Here is a 24,855-nt window from a genome sequence, read left to right on the forward strand (position 1 = left end):
TTGCTAGACTTTCCTAGGAATGAAAATAATGAAATCTTCTTATTTTATGGTTTATCCAAAATTCATTATCAGCTCATAGTATTAGAATAACGGAATATGGATGAGTTGGGTTGTAGGGTTGATAGATTGAGACAATATTTATTTTATCAATTTATGACTTAAGAAATTGAAAAGAAATTGCATCTTTTGGCAAATGAAATCAATAAGGGACACTAAGGTGTATGAATAAGGACACATGAAAGCTTAGCGCCTTAAGCATAAAACTCGATTCAAAGGGAATGGTAGGTTCTTTTTGCTTGCTTATGTTTCGAACCAAACCTCATATATGTTTTTACTTATTTTTGGTAGTTAAGTTTGGGTGCAAATGTTCATGTTTCAATTTATATTTAAATGTCATTAACTTTGTTAATTTTTTCTTTTTAATAAAATTTTACTTATTATGCCTTCACAATATTTTAAAGTATTTTACACCCATGAAGCATGTATTGTAACCAAATAAAATATGATTAATGAAAATTTTTTATGTCATAGAAGATTGCAACATAATTAATGAAAAACTCTTGTAACTTGTGGCATAAGAGTCTCGGAAATATCTTAAAAAAAAAAAGTTGTTGAAATTAGTAAACAAAAAATTTTTCGCATTCAGATTTTGGAATCAAAAGCCTGAAAGTGGAGTTTTCTCAAATGCTATTTAAATTGAAAGAATTTAGGGTGTGTTTGTTTTTTTTTTTTTTTTATAGGAAATAGACTTCATTTCATCTATGAAGGAAGTTACAGCTGTGATTAGTCAATACAAAGAAAAACTTTGAACAAGCCAAACACACTTTTGTTGTACGCCTCTCCGTACACAAATTTCTTTACGACGGGTATTGTCTTAATTTCTAAAAACTCTCATAAAAGAATATCACTCTTTGTAAAATACAGAGATAAAAAACCATCCCCCACCTCCAAAAGAGATGGGGTATCCAACCACCTCATCTTCCAAAAGAGGAGGGGTTTCCCTGCTATGGTCATAAGTCCAATAACCTATTTTTTTTTTATTAATAAATAAACTTACAAACATTAAGAAAATACTACAAAAACCCCCATCCTCCAAAAGGAGGAGAGGGAACCAAACCACACCAAACTCCAAACACATAGAAAATATAAAAAAACACATGGACTGTCGAAAAAAACACAACCCTAGGGTTTCATCTTTAACTAATCCTGCCGCCCCTCGGCCATCCGCCCACCTGCACGAGCACCTTGCGCCACCACTACCACAACCCCTCATGCCCCCCAAGCAGGCGGCACTAAAGAATCAAAGGCAGGCACCGTGAGCAATGAATCGCACCCACCATGAATTGCGAGCACCCTCCACTGTCCCTCGACCTTCCTCCACTGTCCCTTGGCCACTAGGCCTTCCCGATCCTTGCGGCTCTGTCCTTGTGGATTTGTGGATTGTGGGTTGGGTCGAGTTATGTGTAGCAGGGGTTTTGTGTAGAAGGAGAATAGAGACGAAGAATTTGATGAGATTGGGAGCACCCGGAGAGTGTTCTTCCTTTATTAGACCTGAAAAACACATAAAATACAAATAAAATAAAACAGGAAAGGAAGTGAGGGGGGAGGAGCCAAAGCTCCCACCCCCAAGCTAATTTCGGAGTGAGGAAGTTTTTAGAGAGAAGTTGGAAGTTCTCTCTCTAAATTTTTTGGAGTGTCCACCCTAATTGATCGGGTGTGTTTGGTTGTTTAAGATGAAGAATACATTTTCAAATTTGAAGATATACTTAAAATTACTGTAACTCAGTTCAAACTTTTACTCTTTGAAGAAGCCAATGTAGATTATTTTATCCATATTTTTTCAAATTTTAAAGATGTATTGACTTTTGAAGAAGCCAATACCAGTGCTCTAGGTGTGGCAACCTGCAGGACCAAGCCGATACTCACTTTCATGAACGTGCTTAGGCCAGTTGTAGGAATATAAAATATACCTCAGTGCATCCATTAGCTCCCTACTTATAAACCTAGCTATCAACAACAAAATTCCATTCTCTAAACTAAACCATCTTATCTCATTTCATATAATAATTATAAATTTTTTAAACTTCCGCATATAATATAATAAACAATTTAATTTTTTTAAATTCTAAAATAAAAATAAGATTTTATTTAATTTTCAACAAAACATCTCATCACATCTGAATTGCGTAACCAAATGAGACGAGTTTGTTGATATGCATTCTCTGAAAATATGCTGAATATGCAGTATGACGAAAGAAATTAGATGAAGACAAGATCTGTCCTCATAGCTGATAATACTTCCAGGAAGGAGATGATGATTTAAACCAGTTAACAATGAAAATAGAATCTGTTTCAACTATCATCACCAAAATATCTGTTTCAACTATCATCACCAAAATATCTAACTGTTAGAAAATATAAAATATAATAGAACTTCATATTGAAATGAGAATGAGCGAGAAAGACTTTTCAGAGTTATATTTTTACTATTTTCAAGTATGTTGAATATAAAACGTAGGTCCCTATTTATAGGAAAATTACATGAAGATGAGATAACGCAAGTATTATAATCATTATGAAAATTAGTCTTGTTTGGTTATGTAGTTCAAATAAGATGAGATGTTTTGTTGAAAGTTGAATAAAATATTTTTATAATATTATTTTTATTTTGAGATTTGAAAAAGCTGAATTGTTTATTATATTTTATGTGAGAGTTTGAAAAAGTTGTAATGATTATATGAAATAAGATGACATAATTTAGTTTTGTGTAACTAAATTAGACCTAAATCTCTTGTAGAACATAAAACTCAGTGAAATGATTTGGAGCTTTCCCATATACAATGAGAAAGCAAAAACTAATTGGCCAAAATGAGAATGAATTATACCCCCCACAACCCCTAGATTTTCTACGAAGACCCATTGATTTCAGCTTACATATTTTCACATAGGTGTCTCCAATCTTTTTTTTTTTATATATAGAAGAGCCAAGGTTCACCTATCCATAAGTGACCCTGTCTCAAATTTTATTAATAAACTCTCATTTGTGGTGGAGAAAAATCGTAGTTACAGACCGGTACCTGGGGTTACAAGATAAGCAAGAAAGTTCCTAAACCAAGTGTCAAAATTACTGAAAGCCTCTAACAAAAAGAAAACTACATTAAGACAAGACATACTAAAATACTTAGCAAGAAAACCATTCCTGTAAAAGAATCACAAACAACGTTAACTCAAAAACATAAATTCATAAAAACTTACCAATCCAACCAAAAAGCCACATAAAACCATAAAACCATTACTGACGCTAACAACAACGCAAAGATGGCAAACCCAGTATATCCAAACGGATTAATCCTCGAAGCAACCTAGGCACATCCCTGAGAAATCTCCATTTAGAGTTCAATCCAATCGCACCACTCCGTGCCAACCAATCAGCAACTTTATTTCCCTCCCTATAAACACGTCTAACTATGCACACCATAGAATCCATAAGTGCTAGAGTCTCTTCCCAAAAATCTTCTAGGTACCAAACCCCATACCTTCGCCTATTCCACCACGAGATCACTACTTGAGAATCTAATTCAATTTCCACAAAATTAATCCACAGATCCTTACAGGCTTTGAGACCTTGCAGAATAGCTAACAATTCAGCTCTATTATTTAAACCATAGCCAATATAAGAATTGAAGGCGTAAACCATATGACCTCGATCATTTCTAATAATACCACCCACTCTTGAAGAACCTGGGTTACCAGGACTACTACCGTTTGTATTCAACTTAAAGCATCATTGAGCTAGCTTTTGCCAAGCAGCTAGCTTTAAAAACTTCCTATCAGGAACCAAAACCGGAATATTTAATATCTGTAAAATCTGCAAGTCATGTCTAGAACATTTACTAACCTTTTTCATATCTCGACTTACTAAACGCATCCAACTTCTAATAGAAAGCCAGACTGAACTAATAGACTGAATACTACCCTCCATGCGTGCAGTACATCTTCTATGCCAAAGGTGCCAAGTAATAATGGAAGGTAGAAGCCCCATTATGAGCCCCACTTGAGATACTGAGGACGCACGTCGAAACCAAATTATTACCGTCTCCCTCCAAGTAAGACCAAGAGGAAGACCAAAGGTAGCTCCATAATAATGCCATAATTCATTTGCAAACTCACATTCGAAAAGTATGTGGTTTTGGTCTTCATACTTACCTTCGTCACAACAATCACAACGAGAAACTATTGGGATTCCAATACGTCGAAGACGATCATCTACGCTCAAAGCCATGTTCCATGCTTTCCACATCAACACCGAAATCTTAAGTGGGAGCAACTTATGCCACATCCAAGGATGCCACTCCATACTAGAACCTTCTATTCGAATGCAATCCCAAGCAGATTTAATAGAAAAATTCCCACTTTCATGCTTCATCCAGATCAATACATCAGACCCTTCCTTACATACGGCCAAAGCCTCAATAATTTCCTCCAAATTCTCCTGTCCCACTATCATACTCAACAGTTCCACATCCCAACTATTGGACAACTTGCACTATTTAACTTTAAGCATCGGATTACCCACTATTTGGAACTCATCAATTAACAGACCCCCATCTCTCCATTTATCATACCAAAATAAAATGTTCTCATCTCTAATTCTCCATTTTGCATTATTAAGGACACTAGAAATACTTTTAACAATCATTTTCCAAAACCTCGTTCATTTTTTCCAATCAATGAGACACCAAGGTGAAGAGCCCACATATTTTCCTTCAAAGAACCTAGCCCACAGAGACTCTCCTTGAATCAAGTTCCATGCAAACTGCATATGCAATGCTTTTTGCATGTTCTCCAAATTATGCAAACTCATTCCACCCTCCTCTATTGGCTTACAAATACTATCCCATGCCACCCACTTTTTCTTTGCTTTACCGTTCACCTCACTCCAAAAAAATGTGCTCATCATGCGATTTAACTCTTTAATAATTGATTGAGAGACTTGCAACACCGCAAATCTACTACAACAAGGTATAGGCACTTCTGACTTATAAAATTTGCAAATGAAGAGTCTTTAAGGAACTGTTAAAAGGTGAAAATCTGAAGCCATATTGCAATAGATGAACAAAACCAAAAATCAAAGGAAAATGGTACCATACAGAAATTTACATAATCCACATTAGGGGAAATTTTGCAACAACAACATTTAAACATCTACTTAAATAGCGAGAAATTCCATCATTTAGAGCCTTCCAAACAACAGCAGAACATATTTTAGGAGAGACAACCTTATTTAGTAACTATGAATGAAACTTATAAATAGGGAAATGAGGTCTAGATAAGTTCTAGAAAGATTTTACAGTGAGAAAGAACATCACCAGAAAGTATCCATCTCCTATAACATCTATACCAAAAGAGATAAAGTTACTCGATTTAGAAACTTCATGTATGAAATCCACCCCTCCAATATGAAGTAGTGGAGAAAAACTACATCCATTTAAGGAACATGAATCTTTAAATTTCAAGTGATTGGAAATAATGTTAAAAGCCTTTTACCAAAGCAATTGATGCAAGTACTGTATATGGCAGATGACAGTACATGCTTTATAAGCAGGGTAATGATAGACTTACATTTCCTTTACTACTGATTTACTACTCAGCTATTATGTTTTCCTTTTGCTCTTTGAATTTGGATTGAAAATTTTAGAAAATAACATTCTTGCATAATCTAGAAGAAAATAAATTCAATCAATCAACGTAATCTGTAATTTATGTAAAAATAAATTCAATTTTATAAAAATTGACTCATTTATTTTCATTTATATTATACAAGAATGTCATGTTCTGAGATTTTTAATTCAAATTCAAATAACAAGAAAAAAAATAATAATTGAATGGTAAAACAATAGTAAAGGAGATGTAAATATATCATTACCCTTGTAAGCATTTCCTCCCAAGACATAAAAGATTACCTTTCCATCCTCCCACTTTTTCCATTATTATTATAATTCGAAGGTGCACGTACGGCCAAGATAAACCACAGAAAAACTACCTTAAAAAAAATCTGGAACAGCAAAAATAATTCCTTTTCTGGCTAAAGACATTTGAACATCCACAAGCTGCCTAGAAAAAGACTCATAATCAGAAACGAAATCCAGTAATTTATTAAGGCTGGATTTAGAACCTTTAGTAAAGAGAAGCACTCATCACCATGGAGTAGATGAGAAGTTGAAGGGTAGGCCAAACGAACACTATAAGAAGAAATCCTTCCTTCAAAAACAGTTTTAAGTACTAAACCACGGCTAAATGGCTCGTAAAACCCAGCTAGAGGGAAAGAACTAGAGGAGCCATTCCAACTTGCAAGAAATCTTGGAGCTTCATAGCAACTAGAAATTAATAAAAACCATTAAGGAGAAAAGCCAAAAGGCAAATAAAAATATTCTCAAATAAGGCCATTCAACTCGACCAAAGGCCTTAGTCATATCTAGCTTGATCCCCTCCAATCTTTTCAGAAAGACTATAAACATATTCTTGGGCTAAACATATATTATTAGTGATGAGTTTACCACCCTCGAAAGCTCTTTGATTAACAGAGACGAGCTTTGGCTTCAAAATGACAAGCCTCTTGGAAATAAGTTTAGAGCATGTTTTGTAAAATACAGGCAAAGAGAAATAGGCCTAAGGCTGAAAAAATCTGTTGGATTATCAATTAATGGAATCAAAGAAATGAAGGAAGCTTTATTAGCATCAAACTAAAAACCACAATGAAAGAAATCCAATGCAACTTGATGCATTTCAGTGTGAATAATAAACCAAAAAGAAGTATACAATGCTGCCGAAAAAATATCAGTGTAATAAAGGGGCATCCATAGTGGACACCCCTTCCCTTTCTCTTGGGGGTTATGAAGTGGCTTGATAGCCACTTCATGAGCCTTGATGGGGTTACACGTAGAGGGGTTATTTACATAGCCCTTTCCCCCTTTGGATGAGGTGTGTGTGTGGAACAAAATAGAAACGATCTCAAAATTATTCTCTCTAGTTCCGACATTTAGGCTGTGGAATTTGTGAGTATTGCTCTGGTATTACCACATAGCACACTCCACCATTGATACTTGAAGATCTCAGATAAACAATGATGCCGGAGAATCCGTGGAACAACCGCATTGGATCCAAGATATTTCCGACGAGGTAATATTGCTTCTACTGTGTACTTTGATCTAGTATTTCTAACAATCAGGACCAAGAGTCGAGTCCAAAGTTGCATAGATAACATAACTTCTTTTAATTACTCTGAAGAATGATCATTCATGAGCATAGAATTATCTGCATCATTCACTAAACTAAGAATAGCATCTAGGAAGTCAGAAGAATTAGAGACACCACCTAAAGTCAAATGAGTTCGAGAACATTCAACTGCTGCATTATGAATCAATGAGTTGTCCTTTAAAAAGAACCATTAGGAAGCTTTAAAGAGGAGTTATCACTGACTCTCCAGCAAAGATCTTGTACTATTTTTGTTCATTCTTCTCCTCGGGACTCTACTTGTATATTTTTTTTACTAATGTAGCCGGAAGAGTTTGTCAGGATGGCTTGGTAAGCAAGCAAGTAGGGCGCCAAGTCCCAATTCTTTCTGTTCTTTATATTTTTATTGCATTATTATATATATAATTTCCTTCACAATGCCAGGAATGGCGAGACGGGGAACTAAAGAGATACGTTTCAGTCATATTAGTTAGTCTAGCTTTACTATCTCAATAGGACTAAAGCATACTTCCTTTAGTTGCTAATAGTAGATCAAGGACTTCTGCTTAGAGTCCTAAGAAGAGTAAGAGCAAGACAACAATCTTCTTTCTTTTCATTCTCGCACATACAAGTCTGCCTTAAGGGGCTATACATAATAGAAGGAGTCTTCCATATAAGTCCTTAAGGCAAGACACATTGGTTCATTCTCTCACTCCCACTTGAAAGAGAATTTAATGTGGATATCTCTCCGGCCCCACTCCAACGGTCTATTGAGTTTAAGCTCCTTTCACATTAGTTAGTGGGTGCTTTACGAACTGAAATAGAATGCTAACAAGAAAGGAGTAAAGACTACAATCAATACTGTTATCATTTTAAACGGCCTACAAGGCCACTATACCAAAAGGGCTTAAAATAAGAGTTTGGAATTCTCACATAGGATCCTACTTCAAGTATTGTTTACAGGCCTTGAGAATAAGAATTGACATGGCACAAAGAATCGCCAATGACCAATGACCAAGGACTTCCTACTTGTGTTATTGGTTAACTCGTTACAGACCAACTGTAGCCCCATGTAAACCATATTCATTAGATTGTATTAATCAAGAAGGGCATCCCTCACTTTATTCCTTCCAAAAGTAAGTAACCAAGCTATGGATGAGTGCTATTTATCATTTTCAAGGAATTCTCCAGGCTTCTATTTACTCCTCTTCAGGTTTGGGAGTTGAGTTGTCTTTGCTGAGAAGCAGGTTGTTACTACTGGAATCTGACCTCCGTTGATGGATGTTTGGTCTTAAGGGTGCTCGTCTAATGCTAGGTCTGGTAATGGTGCTCGGTGAGGGTGCTGCTTGCCCCGTTTCTCTACTGCAGTCATTGATCACGATCAATCATTTTTACTCTCACTGCTACAAATTTTTTGAGCTACAAATTCTTTGAAAATTTTCTCCAATTAATCTAAGTGCTAAGACACACTCGTGCCCTCTTGTTTACCATTGTCATTGACTTGTATATTCTTTGTTATGTCAAATCATTTGTAACAGAGTGGTCGGATTCTTTAATCTTAAGTGGAAGAAGATTTTTAATTTTGAAGGTGAAATTCTTTTATAAGAGCGAGAGGATGTGAGGCCCAGCCCACAACAAGGTCCAAAGCCTTAGGAAAAGCCCATCACATTCCCCAAAAAAACGTCGTTTTGGCCATGGGATATCAAACTCTAATACCTCATTCCCCTGATTTTCCTCTCATTCTCTCTCTTCCTCCCCGTTTCGTCCCCTCACCTCCCTTGACTTCCCTTTGCCCATGAGCCTGGGCACCGCTCCTGTAGGCCAGCAACAGACCCACACATTGCAGCTCTCCCAGCCCTTTATTGCCACCGTCTGACTGCTGTCCAATTTTCCCAATTGCCACCGAGCACTATGCCACCAGTGAAGGCGGCTTCCTGGCCTATAAATAGGCCGAGACTCCTCCCCCCTCCAGCCATCCCTCTCTTCCCTCTGACCTTTACTTTAGGGATTAGTAATTTCTTTTGGGATTAACAAGTACTTTTGGGATTAATAATTTCTATTTGGTACCATATTAAATTGCTCAAACCTTTACTAGTTTTAAATTATTTCACTGTGATTATTGCATACTACTAGAAACATGCTGGATGCATTGTATGTTAACTTGTCAAGACCCCAAAGAAAGTGGCCCACGACCAAGCTACCAACCATGCCATGAAAAGCCTTGATAGCCCCATGTCCTATGCCATGACAACCCCACAAGCACCCATCGAGGTTAGCCCCACGAGCCCATCATGGGGCCCACCCAAGATATATTTGAAAGGGGACCATTTAGGGTTTTCCCTCCTATGTTATTGTTTTAAATAAGTCTTTTTGACATTTCATTTGGATCTTTTGGCTAATTTCCTTTGTGGACGGCTTGAGTTGTTTTTAACATTTTTTAGTGCTTTTGCACTTGGGCTTCTTGGGTGAAATTCATGAATCCCAAAGAGAAGGACATAACCTTGCAATTCATGAATAGGTGGTGATTCTAGTTTTATCTTATGAAAATCTCTTCATTCTTCATCCAATTATTTATCCTTGTTCATTCATTTTCTTGCATGTTCATATATTTTATTGCACTTTCTCTCATATCAAACATATCCTAACCTCATCCTTCAAATTCTTGATTCTTCACATTATCATCTCTCCTAAAAAAATAATCCTTCATCATCAAGTGCCATAGCCGAAACCCTACCCTCTATACAATTGCCATAGTCGAAAACCCTACTCTCCATAAGAAAGTCCTATAATTTAGAACCCAAACCCTATCCTCCATAAGCAAGTACTATAATTTACAAGCCAACCCCTATCTTCCCTTATTGAATCCCTAAATTCAAGGAACCAACCTTAGCCTCATCCAAACCACCAAATTACTTCCATATTTGACCTAGCCAAAAATCCTAGCCAACCTAATCACATCCTACATTGTAGGATATCATCTTCCATCTTCCAAACTCTAGCCTCACTTCACATCCAAACCCTAATCACCACCCAAAAGGCGTCACCTTCAAGGAACAACATCAAGTCGTGCCACATTGCATCATACTCACAAATACATCTTTTAGATCACCCCAATACATCATCATCAGTACAATTATCTTTTCCACCACTAAACACCAAACCTCCATTAATCTAGGGACCCTTCATTGCCATAATCAATCCAAGACCATGCAAGAAGACAAGGTGCAATCTGTCATTACAAGGAGAGGCGAGCTAGAGGACCTTAGTGTTTAGGGACTTGACCGAGGTCCCTAATATTAATTAGTACTTTCATTGAGAGGCTCAATCTTGCTTGGTGATTCTAGAGGAGTTCCCACTTCTCTTTGAGGTAAACGATGCATTAACTTGAACTTTGTGATTGGATCGGGGAATCCCTCATGGGTTCCATATTGTGTGCTTGTGAAACTTGTATTTTGGGGGTTGAGAAGGAGGTTGGAGTAGTTAGGTTGTAGGGATCAACCACCTAAGAAGGTGGAGGGCCTGAGGTTGGACTTTTGAAGTTGTAGGGGTCGGCCACCTAAGAAGGTGGAGAACCCGAGGTTGGACTTTTAAAACTTGTTGTAAGTGTTCAAAAGGTCCAAAGTTGCTGTCCAAGTTTGCAAGTTGTTTTTGAGTCAAGACTTTGAAGCAACAATGCAAGAGGGCACTCATGAAACCACTAGACAACAAGGTTCCAACTAGGAACACATTGAGACACTTAAGGGGCATACCACAAGGCTCGCTAATGTCCTTGATAAGGTCACTACCACTATGGCTGAATTGAGGATGGCCTTGAATGCCATATGCCGAGACAATGAAGAGAACCAAAGAGCCATTGAAGCCATGAGAAGAGAGACCAATGCAAGTATTGAAAGGCTTGAAAGAAGAGTTTTTGAAGGGAATGACCATGAGCCACTCCCAAATCCGAATGGGCAAAGACTAGAATTTTTTGTTGATGGTGTTGATACAAGTGTGACGGGGTCTATGCAAGAGCCACCAAGAGCTGAGTTTGGAAGAGGGGGGAAGAGTTGAGAATGAGCATGTTGCCGTAGAAAGGTGGATCCGAAATGAAGACCAATGTAACAAGATCCCTTGTGTGAGAAGAGAACCTCAAGATGTGAGGTTTGAACGTCAACAAGAAGGGAAGGCTCAATACCTTGCCACCTTTTAGGCCCTTTGATCATCGCATTATTTTGACGGATAAGAAGAAACCAGTGAATGTGTCTCCTTACTGGTATGCTCACTTTCAAAATGGGGAAATTGGGAGGCAAGTGGATGAGATGTTGAAGAGTGGGTTGATAAGGCCAAGCACTAGCCCATTTTCTTCTCTGATTTTGCTAGTGAGGAAGAAAGATGGATCTTGGCAGTTTTGCATGGATTATAGGGCCTTGAATGAAATAACATTAATTGATAGATTTCCTATACCAACGGTTGATGAGATGTTGGATGAGTTACATAGGGCTAAGGTCTTCTCCTGGCTTGACTTACTGGCCGGTTATCACCAAATCCGTATGAGAGAAGAAGATGTCCACAAGATGGCATTTAGGACTCATTCCGGGCACTTTGAGTACCTAGTGATGCAATTCAGGTTGTGCAATGCCCCCCCCCCCCCTCCACTTTTCAAGCCGCCATGAACACAATATTTAAGCCACTTTTGAGGAAGTCTGTATTGGTCTACTTTGATGACATCTTGGTCTACTCCATGTCCATTAAAGGCTTCCAAATGTGTCTTTATGGAAAAGGGGTTAGAGTATCTTGGTCACTTTATCTCAGGAGAAGAGGTAAGGGTTGATCAAAGGAAGATTGAGGTCATGGTGGATTGGCTATTGCCTAAGGATGTTTTGGCTTTAAGGGATTTCTTGGGCTTGACCAGTTATTATAAAATATTTGTGAAGAGCTATGGTCTCATTGCCAAGCCACTCACTCCTTTGCTCAAGGACAATTTTGAGTGGACACAAGAAGTAAGGGAAAACTTTGAAAATTTGAAGAGGGCTATGACCGTGACCACTGTGCTTGCATTGCCCAACTTTGAGAAGCCATTTGAGGTGTATACGAATGTGAGTGGGGAAAGAATATGTGCTATTTTAGTGCAAGAGAAGCGGACATTGGCCTTTATTTCCAAGGCACTTGGGCCAATGAAGAAGGCATGGAGCACCTATGCAAGAGAGATGTTGGCAGTTGTGCATGTGGTGAAGATGTGGTGGCCTTATTTTTTGGGCCACAAGTTTACTATTGTGACTAACCAACAAGCTTTGGGGCACCTCCTACAACAAAAGATTGTCACTCCCGAGCAACAAAAATTAATTGTCAAGATAATTGGCTTTGAGGATGAGATTGTTTACCAACCGGGTAAAAAGAACAAGATGACCGATGCATTGAGTAGAATAGAAAGGAGTTCACTTTTGTGGGTTGTATATGAGGAGGATGAGTCCTCTATGATGGCCTTGAGTAGGGCCGAATGGAGAGTTTGGGACAAGATATGAGAAACTACAAGAATTGATGTGAGAGCCATTGAGATTATTGAAATTTTGGAAACACAAAAAGAAGGGGTAGTCGACTTCAAGGTGAGGGATGGTCTTACCTACTACAAAGACTATTTATGTGCCTAATGTTCCAAACTTGAGGAAGGAGATTCTTGATCACTTCCACCATAGTAAGGAAGGAGGGCATTCGAGGTGGTTGTGAACTTACATAAGGGTGAATCACTTCTTCTATTGGGAAGGGCTTAAGAAAGAGGTAAAGAAGCTAGTAGCCGAATGTGATGTGTGCCAAAAGGTCAAGTATGACACGAGACCACCAACCGGCCTCTTACAACCATTGTCAATTCTTAACTTGATTTGAGAGGACTTAACAATGGACTTTGTGGAGGGGCTACCTACTAATAGTGGCCATGAGGTGATTTTAGTGGTGGTGGATCGACCTAGCAAGTATGCTCACCTTGTTCCTCTCAAGCATCCTTACACGACCAAGAGTGTGGCCAAGACTTTCATTGATAATGTGGAGAAGCTACATGGGTTCCCAAAGAGCATTGTGATCGGTCGGGATATGGTTTTTATAAGCACCTTTTGGAAGGGCTATTTGAGTTGCGAGGGAGCAAGTTGAAGGCATGTTCCTCTTACCATCCTCAAACCGATGGGCAAACCGAGGTGGTGAATAGGACACTTGAGCAATATTTGAGATGCTTTTTTCATGAAGAGCAAGTGAAGTGGGGTGATTATCTCACGTGGGCCGAGTATTGGTATAATACATCATTTTACTCTTCCATTCAATTGAGTCATTTTGAGGTTGTTTATGGAAGCCCACCACCCACTTTAGTGAATTACGAGAGGGGGACGGCTAAGAATGGTGATTACTAGAGATGAAGTCCTAGTGAAGGTGAAGAGGGAGCTCAAGAGAGCTCAAGAGAGAATGAAGAAGTACTATGAGCAAGGGAGGTGTGTCATCGCCTTTGAAGTGAAGGATTATGTGTACTTGAAGCAACAACCATATGGGCAAAAGACCTTGAGGAAGGAGCTTAGTTTGAAGCTGTCCAAGAGGTATTATTGGCCTTTCAAGGTGCTTGAGAAATTGGGAGAAGTGGCTTATAAGTTGGAACTTCCTCCAACATCCAAGCTACATCCGATCTTTCATGCGTCAATGCTAAAGAAGCGGGTTGGGGACACTAGGCTCATCATTGAGGAGTTGCCTACTTTTGATGATGAGGGAAGAATGTTCTTGCAACCAAGGGAAGCACCTGAGTATAGGGTGGTCAAAAGGGGGAGTAGTAGGAGGAAGGTGTGGCAAGTGTTGATACAATGACAAGGAGTGCCAATGGAAGAGGCTTCTTGGGAGGATTATGATGAGATGACATTGAGATTTCCGGATTTGATCATTGAGGGCAAGGATGTGCTGGAAGGGAGGGGGAATGTCAAGACCCCAAGGAAAGTGGCCCACAGCCAAGCTGCCAACCCTGCCATGACAAGCCTTGACAGCCCCACAGGCCATGCCTTGACATTTCATTTGGATCTTTTGGCTAATTTCCTTTATGGACAGTTTGAGTTGTTCTTAACATTTTTTGGTGCTTTTGCACTTGGGTGAGATTCCTGAATCCCAACGAGAGGGACATAATCTTGCAATTCATGAATAGATGGTGATTCCATAATTATCTCATGAAGATTTCTCCATTCATTTTCTTGCATGTTCATATATTTTCTTGCACTTTCTCGAATATATCAAACATATCCTAACCTCATCCTTCATATTCTTGATTCTTCACGTTATCATCTCTCCTAAAAAAATAACCCTTCATCCATCACCAAGTGCCATAGCCAAAACCCTACCCTCCATACAATTGCCATAGTCGAAAACCCTAGCCTTCATAAGCAAGTCTTATAATTTAGGAGCCAACCCCTATCTTCCTTTCATGAATCCCTAAATTCAAGGAACCAACCTTAGCCTCATCCAAACCACCAAATCACTTCCATATTTGACCTAGATGAAAATCGTAGGCAACCTAATCACCTTCTACATTGTAGAATGTCATCTTCCATCTTCCAAACCCTAGCCTTAGTTCACATCCAAACCCTAATCACCACCCAAGAGGCACCACCTTCAATGAAAAACATCAAGCCGTGCCACATTGCATCATACTCACAAGTACATCTTTTAGATCACCCCAATACATCATCATCAGTACATTCATCTTTTCCACCACTAAACACCAAACCTCCATTAACCTAGGGACACTTCATTGTCATAATCATCCCAAGACCAAGCAAGAAGAGAAGGTGTTATCGGTCATTACAAGGATAGGCAAGCTAGAGGACCTTTGTATTTAGGGACTTGATCAATGTCCCTAACATAATTGTCAAACACGAGGTGTGTGTAACCTTGAGTTGCATGTCCCGATACTTCAGACACCGTCCAATCCCAAGCGGGGTCTAGGAGAGTCACAACTCTTTAGCTCTTTCAACTTGATTGGAGTCATCCTGTAAGGTGCCTTATGCACTAAAACTATCCCGGGTTCCAACTCAATCAAAAACCTAAGTTCCCTAGGAGGTGGTAATTCTGGCAATTCCCCCCACACTTTTGGGAAATTCCTTATTACTAGTATACATCGTACCTCCGTAGACTCTTTCTTCTTATGTACTAAGTGTACTAAATAGGCTTTAAACCCGCTCGCCAACTCATTCTTTGCTTGTAGTGAGGTAATCATTCTCGGCATTGATTGTAACATATTGCCCCAGAATACTCTATTATCTTCCATTCCGGGCATTCGAGATGTCACTGTCCTTTGCTGGCAATTTATACTAGCAAAATGCCTAAATAACCAATCCATGCCTAAGATAATGTTGAGACCTAAAAACACAAAAACTAACAGATCCACTTTCGAGATAACATTGTTTATCTCCAAAGGACACTCTACAATCATTTTGGTGCAAAACACCGTCTCTTCGTTAGTTAACGCTACTGAAACCTTTTGCTGCATTAGCTCTGCCTGAAGACCACTCATCCTAGTGAATGTAGTGTATACGAATGATTGGGATGCACCCGAGTCAAATAGGGTACTCGCATGGTACTAGGATACTTTAACTCATGTTGGAATGATCGAACAATCTATGGTTTACGCTACACTCTTAAAATTTTTAACTAACTAACTAACTAAAGTCAAGTATCATATTTGTTGTAATAGCCTACTAGAAATTCAATGGATGAATTTATCTAAGTTTTAGGAACATCATGAAACCTCTGAATAGGTCACACGAATTGAACAATTGCGTAAGTTTGAATCTGTCAGCATAGTAAGTTTTTGGCCCACTTAGGTATCATTAATTCATTTTTTATTTATTTGAGATACTTAGGAATGTGAGGATGAGGAACAGTCTATGCCATTAGTCTTAGATGAATAATTAGGATTTTACGGAGTAATAAAACGAGTTTTTGTTTTCCAAACAACAACTGTTCAAAAACATGTTTTGATTTGTTCAAGGCACTTAGGATTGAGATTTCATTAAGCAAAGTATGCTCCTTGTTTCTTAGGATTATTTAGGATTTTATAGTGCAAAGTTATTTTCACCATTTTCAAAGTGAATAGTAACACCAGTGTTAGCACAAAGTCCAGTTGTTTTCAGATTGCAGTGTGGAACATCCAAATCAGTCCGGAGAAGTTTCATTTAGACACTTGGCAAGATCTTAACCAAAATTGATGAATAGTATAGGACACTTGACACCAAGAGGAATCATGAGATGGAAATGTGAAGGAAAGGAAGGAGAATCAAGCATTGTGATGCCACCTAAGCCAAACACTATTCCATCTAAGCATTAATTTTTGTGCCAAACCAAAAAGGGTTTTAACCCTAATGAAACCCCGAATACATGGGTTCCAATTGAAACCCTAAATGATTTCCCCACATCCCAAATGGTTACCCCAAATCCTAATGATTACCAGTTTTAGATTAGTGTTTAATCACTTGATTAAATCACTTCCTCATGCTATTAACCATTCAAATTCATGCCATCGTACCCTTATTTATTGTTTTATACCATAGTATTTTTATTGGGTCAAGAAAAATTAGATTTTGGTATGATAGTAACCGAAATCCAGAACCAAGTCCTATTGAAAACAAAAATGAGACCTAATCGGTTTAGGCCCATTAAGGCCAACAAAATTGCACCACGAATGCAAATCTTCTAGAGGAATTTTCTCCTTTTCATGAGTATCCTTTCACTGCCCAAGTTAGCCCCAAATAGTGCTTGGATGAGAGGCCAAACAAGCAACCTCAAAACCATCACCCTTCTTGGCCAACGGTAACCCAAAACTATGGGCAGTATGGCATATAGTTTTCATCACTTTTGGCTGACAACCCATCACCAAAAAGTTACCCTCACATCCCTTCTCAACCCCTCCAGCAATATAAGTGTCGTCCATGGCCATTCCATTAGTCTTTTGTCACTTTTAAAACACTTTATTGGAGAGAACTTAAGGAGAAGCTTTAGATAGTTTTTCTGGCCTTTTTTTCTCAACTTTTTTGAAGCTTTTATAGGTATATTCTCATAAATATTTCTTCACATAACTTGTTCCTTTACAAGTATAGTTTCCAATGGTATATTTTGTGTGATTTTTAATGAGGTTTTGATTGCGAAGGTCATACTGGGTGATAAACTGGACAGTGTGTGGTTCTTTAATTTTTTTGATGATGTTCTTGGCAAGATCTTGGTATGGTTTTTTTATGGTTTGTAGTTAACATGTTAACTTGCAAGTTTGAAGAAGATTTTTGCATGTTAAAAGTTTTTTATAAGAGTTTTGCATAGATCAAGAAAGTTGGAAACTTGGGGTATGAAAATAGTTTCTGTTTGGGAAAGCTTAGGTGTTGATCTATTTTTTATAATGTTATTTTAAAAATTTATGGTATTGATCTTTAAGATATGAATTTTTATGCATGCAAAGGTCTGGTTAGGTCTTATACTTGAGGCTCACGGATGGATTTGTGTTTTTATGCAATTTTTGCCATGTGATCTTAGGTTTGATGCTTAGATTTGTTTTAGAACTTGAATATGAAGCATATGATATTTTTTCTTGATGATTTACTTCAAGGAAAATTCAGATCTAGTGGTTTGATAAAAAACCAAAACATATAGTACTTGGTTTTGAAGTATAGGTACAAACCGATTGTTTTGAATGTTATTTTGTGACTTTTGTGGTTTTGGTTTAATGTTTTAAAGCATGATAGTCCTTAGGATTATTTTACGAACATATTTAGAGTATTTTTATGAACTTTTGGAGTCCTTGGAGTTTATTGGAAAGGAAATAGTTCAATTTCATCAAAGAGTTGTTTGATTTGCTGTTTTAACATTTTCTTAGCAGGAGGAGTTTATGTTTCTTTGTAAAATGTATGTTTTAGGATCTTAGCATGATTTTAAACATATCATATGATTTTTTATGTTCCATGATTTAGGTTTTAGCGTGAAAGTTGGGGTTTGAAAGAATTACAACAAAATTCAAGGATTTTAGTCATAGTATGTTTCAGTCGATACTTGGTTCTTATAGTTATATTTTGATTTAAGTTTTTCTAATTAGATATTTTGGATTTAGGACAAAGTTTACTTGAGGAATGTAAATTTTGTTGAGTGTTAGAATTATGATGTGAAATCCTTAAGCTTGGGGTAAAATGGTCATTTTCCCATAAGGAAGGGTAAAATGGTCATTTTTTCATAAGTAGGGGTCAAATGGTCATTTTTTCTTAAGTATGGGTAAAATAGTAATTTTACTCTAAGTCACTAATTTTATTTTTCTAAGTTCACTAGTGAGGAGTTTCTAACCTTTAGAAATGTCTTCTTACAGTTCTTGTTATTCACACTTCAATTTCTATAAATTAGCCTCTAACTTACTATCAAGATAGTGTATGTGTGTTGGTAGGGCTCCGCTGACACCGGGCATTGTTTTTGGGCAATGGATGGCGCTTGACTACCACCAAATTAACGCTGGCCTCCTTAGCTCTCACCTACAAAGTACTATAGTCTACTTCTTTTGATGTTCTTGGCCCTGATGAGGGCGCAGTCGACGTAGAGGGTCACTCCACTAGAGTGGCTTGAGATTTTCATTGTCTCGCCCTGTTCGTGACCTTTTAGACCGCCTTGGCTTGGCCCATTCCCAATTACACCCAAATGCCTAGAGATTGTTGATGTGCTACTACATTATCTAGCGGCGGGCTTTGTTGGAATCCTTCTCTGACGATGTGAACCTTACCAGTCGTGAGTTGTTTCTTACCCATAGGGTGTTACGGCAAAAGGGAAATATATGCAGTTTCAAAGCAACGCACACTCTAGTCACCCAAGAACCGCAGTACTGCAAAGTGAAAGATTGGTCTTCCAAATTCTTCTTCATGTCTAACCACGGATGGGAGTTTTCAGTAGGCCAGATGAATCGCCGGGAGTTCCCAATATAGAAAAACCAGGGTAAAGTCTCGGAAGACAAGGTTGTGCGTCCGTCAGCCACCCCTTACGAAGAGCGGTGTATCGTGATTGTACGAGAATAGGTGCAAAACAATCCTGATAGCATTTTCTCCTAACTCCTCCTTTCTGAGGAGAGTTTGAGGAGCTTTTTGCTTCCCTTGGGATACCTTCCCTCTGCTGACAGGCCAGTTGTCGCGCGGTCTCAAGTTGCTTTCCCTCAAAAGTAGTTTTTGGACCTTCTTATGTCGAACACGGGGAAGAAAATCTGCTTGGAGAGTGTCGGGGCCGAAGATAGGCCTCTTCTTAGGGTCCAGGACCCGTTATCGTAGGGATCGGCTACCTTGGAGGCCATCCATCCTATTACTGTGGCGATTCCGACATCGGTTGAGATGATTGGATTGGCAAGCAGTCTTCCCTTGGCGCCTTTACCCGTGGTCTCTATCGAGGCATCTGTGGGTGAGGTTGAGATGGACGTTCTGCTCCAGAGTATTTTTGCGTCCATTGTTCTTGACGATGGACAACATTCTTCTTCGTGGATCTCTCATCCTTCTTCGTCTCGTTCGACTATGGGGAATCAATCTTTTGAGGTTGCTGATGAGGGGGTGGCGGCTACATCGAGCAACCACAGGGAGATAGAGGGTCATACAGGAAGTAAGTCCCCTCCAGATGCCACAATCCTTGGAGGTTCGAAGAATCTTGCTGTGGTTTCCCTGTTCAGGCTGCACCTCATTTGAAGGGGAGTTCCTTTTTGCATATCTCAGCCGATGATTGCTCAAGGGGTCTGGTCTTCGACCCACTTGTCTAGGTTGAGTTCCTTGAGGGTGGAGGCTCCGCGGGTGATATAGTTAGTGACGGTTCGCACGATGAATCAATCAGCTTGGCCGAGCTTTTAGCAGGGGGCTCTCTCCCGAATGTTGCGGCCGGTCCTCATCTAAAAGGTTTAAGCGGGGACCCACTTGCTCCTCCTGAAATCTCTACAGGACTACTTGAGTTCAGAGGCCTTGCGAAAGTTCTTCCTTCTTTGTCCTGACTGGTCATGGAGGATAGTTGAGAGGAGGCCATCAGTCGGGTCATTGAGGGCTTGTTTGGTTTTTTCCACGAGGTTCGACCATTTCTTTCCCGCCCTTTCCTCTTTTTCTTTTCCCTTTTTTTTTTTTATAGTTTTTCTTTTTGTCGCTAGGGTACTTCCTAGCTTGTAGCTTTCATTGTGGATGATCAGGAGGCAGCTGTTCAGGAGAGTTTGGATCTTGCTCACGGCGAGAGGGAGGAAAGGGAGCTATTGAAGTGCGAGCTGGAGTGGACGTGACTCAACCTATCAGACGAGTGAAAAAGAGCGAAAAAGCTGGAGCGCCGCCGGCGAAAACTCAAGCAGAAGTGAAGAGGAAAAAACCCATTGGAGCGACTCAACCAAAGTCTTCCAGACGACCTATCCCGAGCGCAGAGTTGGAGCAGTTGGAGCAGTTGAACTAAAGTTTTCAGGACGCCACCCTTAAAGGTAGTTGAAGTGGTTTCCGAGGCTCCATGATGAAGCGTGGGGACGTGGGGTAGTCGAAGGCCGCAGATCAATGTGGGCATTCCTTTTGGAGAGTCCATAGCTGTACTCAAGATCCTTCACCAAGTACCTTCAAAGGCTTGTGCTTGCCAATATTCCTACCAATGAGTAGGGGTGCTACCTGTCCCCTACGAGCGGGGCCACCCGCCCCCGTCAATGCGGGGCGGGGTACCCTATCTGCTGCACATGTGCGAGGGTGGACCTCCATCTGTCCGCCCCTAGCCCCCAAATGTGCCTTTGGCCTAGTTCACTTATTTGGGCCCAAAATGGCCCAGAAACACAATCAAACCTATTTTTGGACCATTTTAGGCCCGTAATTTAACTACAAAAATAAATATATTTAAAATATGAAAAAAAAAATAAATTATATGGATAAAACTATTAACTATATACTAAGTTTCAACTAATACTATTAAGTATTAATTAATAATCATCACTAAGACACTAAGCTATTACAATTATACAAATTAAGCGAGCTAATAAACTATTATAAATTTACAATATTACGAACTCATCTAAAAATAGTAAATATTACAAATTGTACTATTAACTATTGTAGCAACATTACAATTAATTGTAAATTAACAAAATCATAACATTTCAAATTTGATCAATTTGGGGTGAAGGTGAGTTCACTGAGTTGTGTCGACTGCTATGAGACTAAGAATCGAGATCATAAAAGTTATAAAACCTACAATATTAATAAGTTAAAAAAAAATAGAATTATAAAGTTATAAACATGAAACAAAAATTTAAAATACAAAATATTAAAAGTACTAACCAAGATGAGATTGGGTCATTGGGATGAAGATGAGCATAGATCATTGGGCCCTTAGGATGAGAATTCGACATATGTATATTGAGAATATAAAAGCTACAAAACATACAAACAAAACAATTAGATGTTAAATATTATATAAAATTATAAATGTAAAAAACAATTAAGGGACAAATTGTGCAAACCATGGCAATGGTTGGTCAAATACACACAAAGTCATACTGCATTAGAGGTAGCCGTAAACGCTGTCTCATGTATCACTATAACAATTAAATTTGAAATTAATACCAATTAAAAGGAAATAAATAAATAAAAATAAGAAAACGAAATTCAAGTCCCACGATTACTAGATCCAGGCTGATCACCACCCTCCTCCTTGACGTCGGCCTCATCATAGTCAAGAACATCCAGAATATGAATTAGAGTCCCCATGATCCAATTCTGCATGCAAATCAAAGGCTCCACAGTGGTACGCACCCTCCATTGCTAAAGGCCGACTTTGAGGTTACGGTGCTAATAGGGATGGCTAAAAGATTGTGGGCTATCTCTCTAAGGACGAGATACTTCACGGCTTTCACATTCCACTAACTTAATATATCAAACTCTCGTGAAAATGGTTGAAACTCCACTGCCAAATATTTTTCTATCTTTGGCTGAGCCTTTGTAGAACTCGAACGAAGGGGGTCTACTCCAACCTCTCACCCCAGTCCAAACTACGTCTTTGCCAACCTCGGCTTCTAGAACTAGTGGAGGGTAGGTGTAGGTGCCGCAATATTACCACCCCGCAAGACGGTAAACTCATTAAATAATCTACCAAAGGTTTCTATAACCCTTGCTACAATATGCTCTACCCATGCTTGCTCGTATGCAATTTCCAATCCAAATACCATGCGATCTTTCTTAAACCGAGTGTCAAAGACAACAACTACATATAACAAAATGTTAGCCCTAGTGAAATCTTCCCAATGCTTGTCATACTTTGTCCTCATAATCAATGCTATCTCTCGCAGTCTAATGTGACCACCCGCGACCATGTCATCTAATTCTTCTTTTACCCTACATATTTGCTGACAGAATTGATGGAATGTAGGTTACAAAGTGCCAGATATCATCATGGTGACCTCGTAGAAAAGTACTTTAAAAACATCTATGAAAATAGATACAACTTTTCAGCCATCATCGACGGATTTTCCCAATCTCCCATGATCATCAAAATATTTTACATATTGGATGTCTTCATCGCCCAATAATGCAAATGCCAACTTATATTCTTGGGCCGCCTCCAACATAAAAAAATGTTGAGTTCCAGCGTCTAGGAATATCAGCACAAAGACCCTTATTGGATGTTAGGCCTGCAGACCTCGCAGCAACCTTGAATTTCTCCAATCTCGAAGGAGAATATCTCACTCATCTCATAGTAGTCCTAACCCGAGCAATCGAATTATGAAGATCCTCCAAACCATCAATAACAATAAGATTCAAAATATGTGCCGCACATCTTACATGCAGACACTCACCACCCATGATTGTCTTATTTGCCTATCTAAGATAGGTCTTAAGATGTCACAATGCGACATCGTTAGACAAGAGATTATCAATTGTAATTGTAACAACTTGTGTCAACCCCCATTCTTTTATTGCGACCTCCAAGACCTCCCAATCGTCTCACCCTTGTGATCGGTGATTTGACAGAATTTTATAATTTTCTTGTACAATGTCCAATCTCCATCAACAAAATGCACAACTAAAGACATATAATTAAAATTTTGGATTGATGTCCAAGTATCAGTGGTAAGACAAACAAATTGACCCTCCAATTGACTCATCAACTTCTCTTTTTCAGACAAATCATATTTTTTTACATCCTTTGCCACCGTGTGGCAAGAATGAAGATTAAACCTAGGTTCCAAGTAGTGAGAATACGCTTGGAACCCTTTCTCATCAACAACTTGAAAAGCTAGCTCGTCCATGATGACCATACGAGTTAGGTGTCTTCTACACTCATCAGGATCATACTTAGTATACCCCTTCAATGTTGCGCCCCCACTACTCTCATCGGCCATTTTTTTAAATCCAATTTCTAGCCTAGATTGTCTCTTCTCTTGTAATGATCTTATATTGGACATTTTTTGCATTGCTCTTTTAAGTACACCTTTAATTTTAAGGTACCATGTTTCCTATAGTTACATCTATAAATTTTCTCACATTGGTTACACTTGGCTTGGTGGTTATTAGAGTCACCACCCCCTAGTTTGGTGAAATGATACCAAACTATGAAAGTAGGTTTCTTGCTGGGCTTGGGAACGGGGCAAGGTTATGTAGGCATAGGAGTAGGTGTTGGGTCAGGAGTAGGAGTAGGAGTAGGGGTAGAGGTAGGGGTACCCTGGGTAGGATTGCTCGCACTAGAATATGCCAAATACTCCATGAACTCAAGCAAAGAACAAATCTGAAATTATACCAAACATGACAACATGCCAAACAATTAACATCCAAGTAGGTAAGTATTAACATCCAAACAAAAAATAAAAAAAAATTATCATTTCCTTTTATTTTGAAAAAAAATCATTATCCTACCAACGAGGGTGGATTAAGTCATTGAGACTTTATAAATTTTATAAAATGTACTTCCATAAATGTCTTCCATGAATTAATTGTTGGCAGCATAAAGTAGCTTAGGATAAAAAAAAAAAAATAGTAGCTTATCTAAACAACCACCCAAAAAATCAGAACTCTTAAGTCGATAAGCCTTGTTAAAATTATAAACCTTAGCATTTGTTGTGCAGTGTTTGGTAGAGATGATTTTCATAGCCATTATATTCATAGAAGTTTGTATCACAACCACTACCCACTTATGATTCTTATTCAAGCACATTGCAAAATTTACCATCCAAAAACATAAAAACTGTAAAAACTATCTAGAAACATTTGTCCTAGTGTATTAACATTCATTCAATGAATCTCTCTATTACAAAATTACGTAAATCAACACTACAAACTAATACAAGCTAAATATATTGGATAAACTAGACATGTTTATGGAAATCAAGTGTTACTTCTATTTGGAAGCCATAAGAACATCAAGCTTATCTATACAAACACCCAAAAATTCAGAATGATTTTATTTAAAGGCCATGTTCACAGAAAATAAATTTAGGGTATTTCGAAACCCTAAATTAATTTAGGGTTCCAATCCGAATTAATTTAGCCACAAAAATCACTATCACAGAACAAATTCACTCACATCAGTCATCAATCACCAAACCACATGCAAAATCAAGTCTCGAAAACACACAATTCATAAACACAATCACATCCTCCATCTCCAATTAAACCCCATCCTTCC

The 24,855-nt window shown here is 38.5% G+C and overlaps 1 protein-coding gene across 1 annotated transcript; it reads right to left on the reverse strand.

Moving 5' to 3' along the window:
* Positions 1-15,142: 15,142 nt before the first annotated feature.
* Positions 15,143-15,742, reverse strand: LOC118349659. The gene has a single exon (XM_035695172.1). The coding sequence runs from the start codon at positions 15,740-15,742 to the stop codon at positions 15,143-15,145; it is 600 nt and encodes a 199-aa protein (XP_035551065.1).
* Between the last annotated feature and the right edge of the window lie 9,113 nt (positions 15,743-24,855).

This window comes from Juglans regia, chromosome 10, assembly GCF_001411555.2.
Source record: "Juglans regia cultivar Chandler chromosome 10, Walnut 2.0, whole genome shotgun sequence".
In the NCBI taxonomy this organism is placed as follows: domain Eukaryota; kingdom Viridiplantae; phylum Streptophyta; class Magnoliopsida; order Fagales; family Juglandaceae; genus Juglans; species Juglans regia.

Coding starts and splice junctions, on each gene's coding strand:
- LOC118349659 (XM_035695172.1), bottom strand. CDS start 15,742: ATGAGTGGTCTTCAGGCAGAGCTAATGCAGCAAAAGGTTTCAGTAGCG.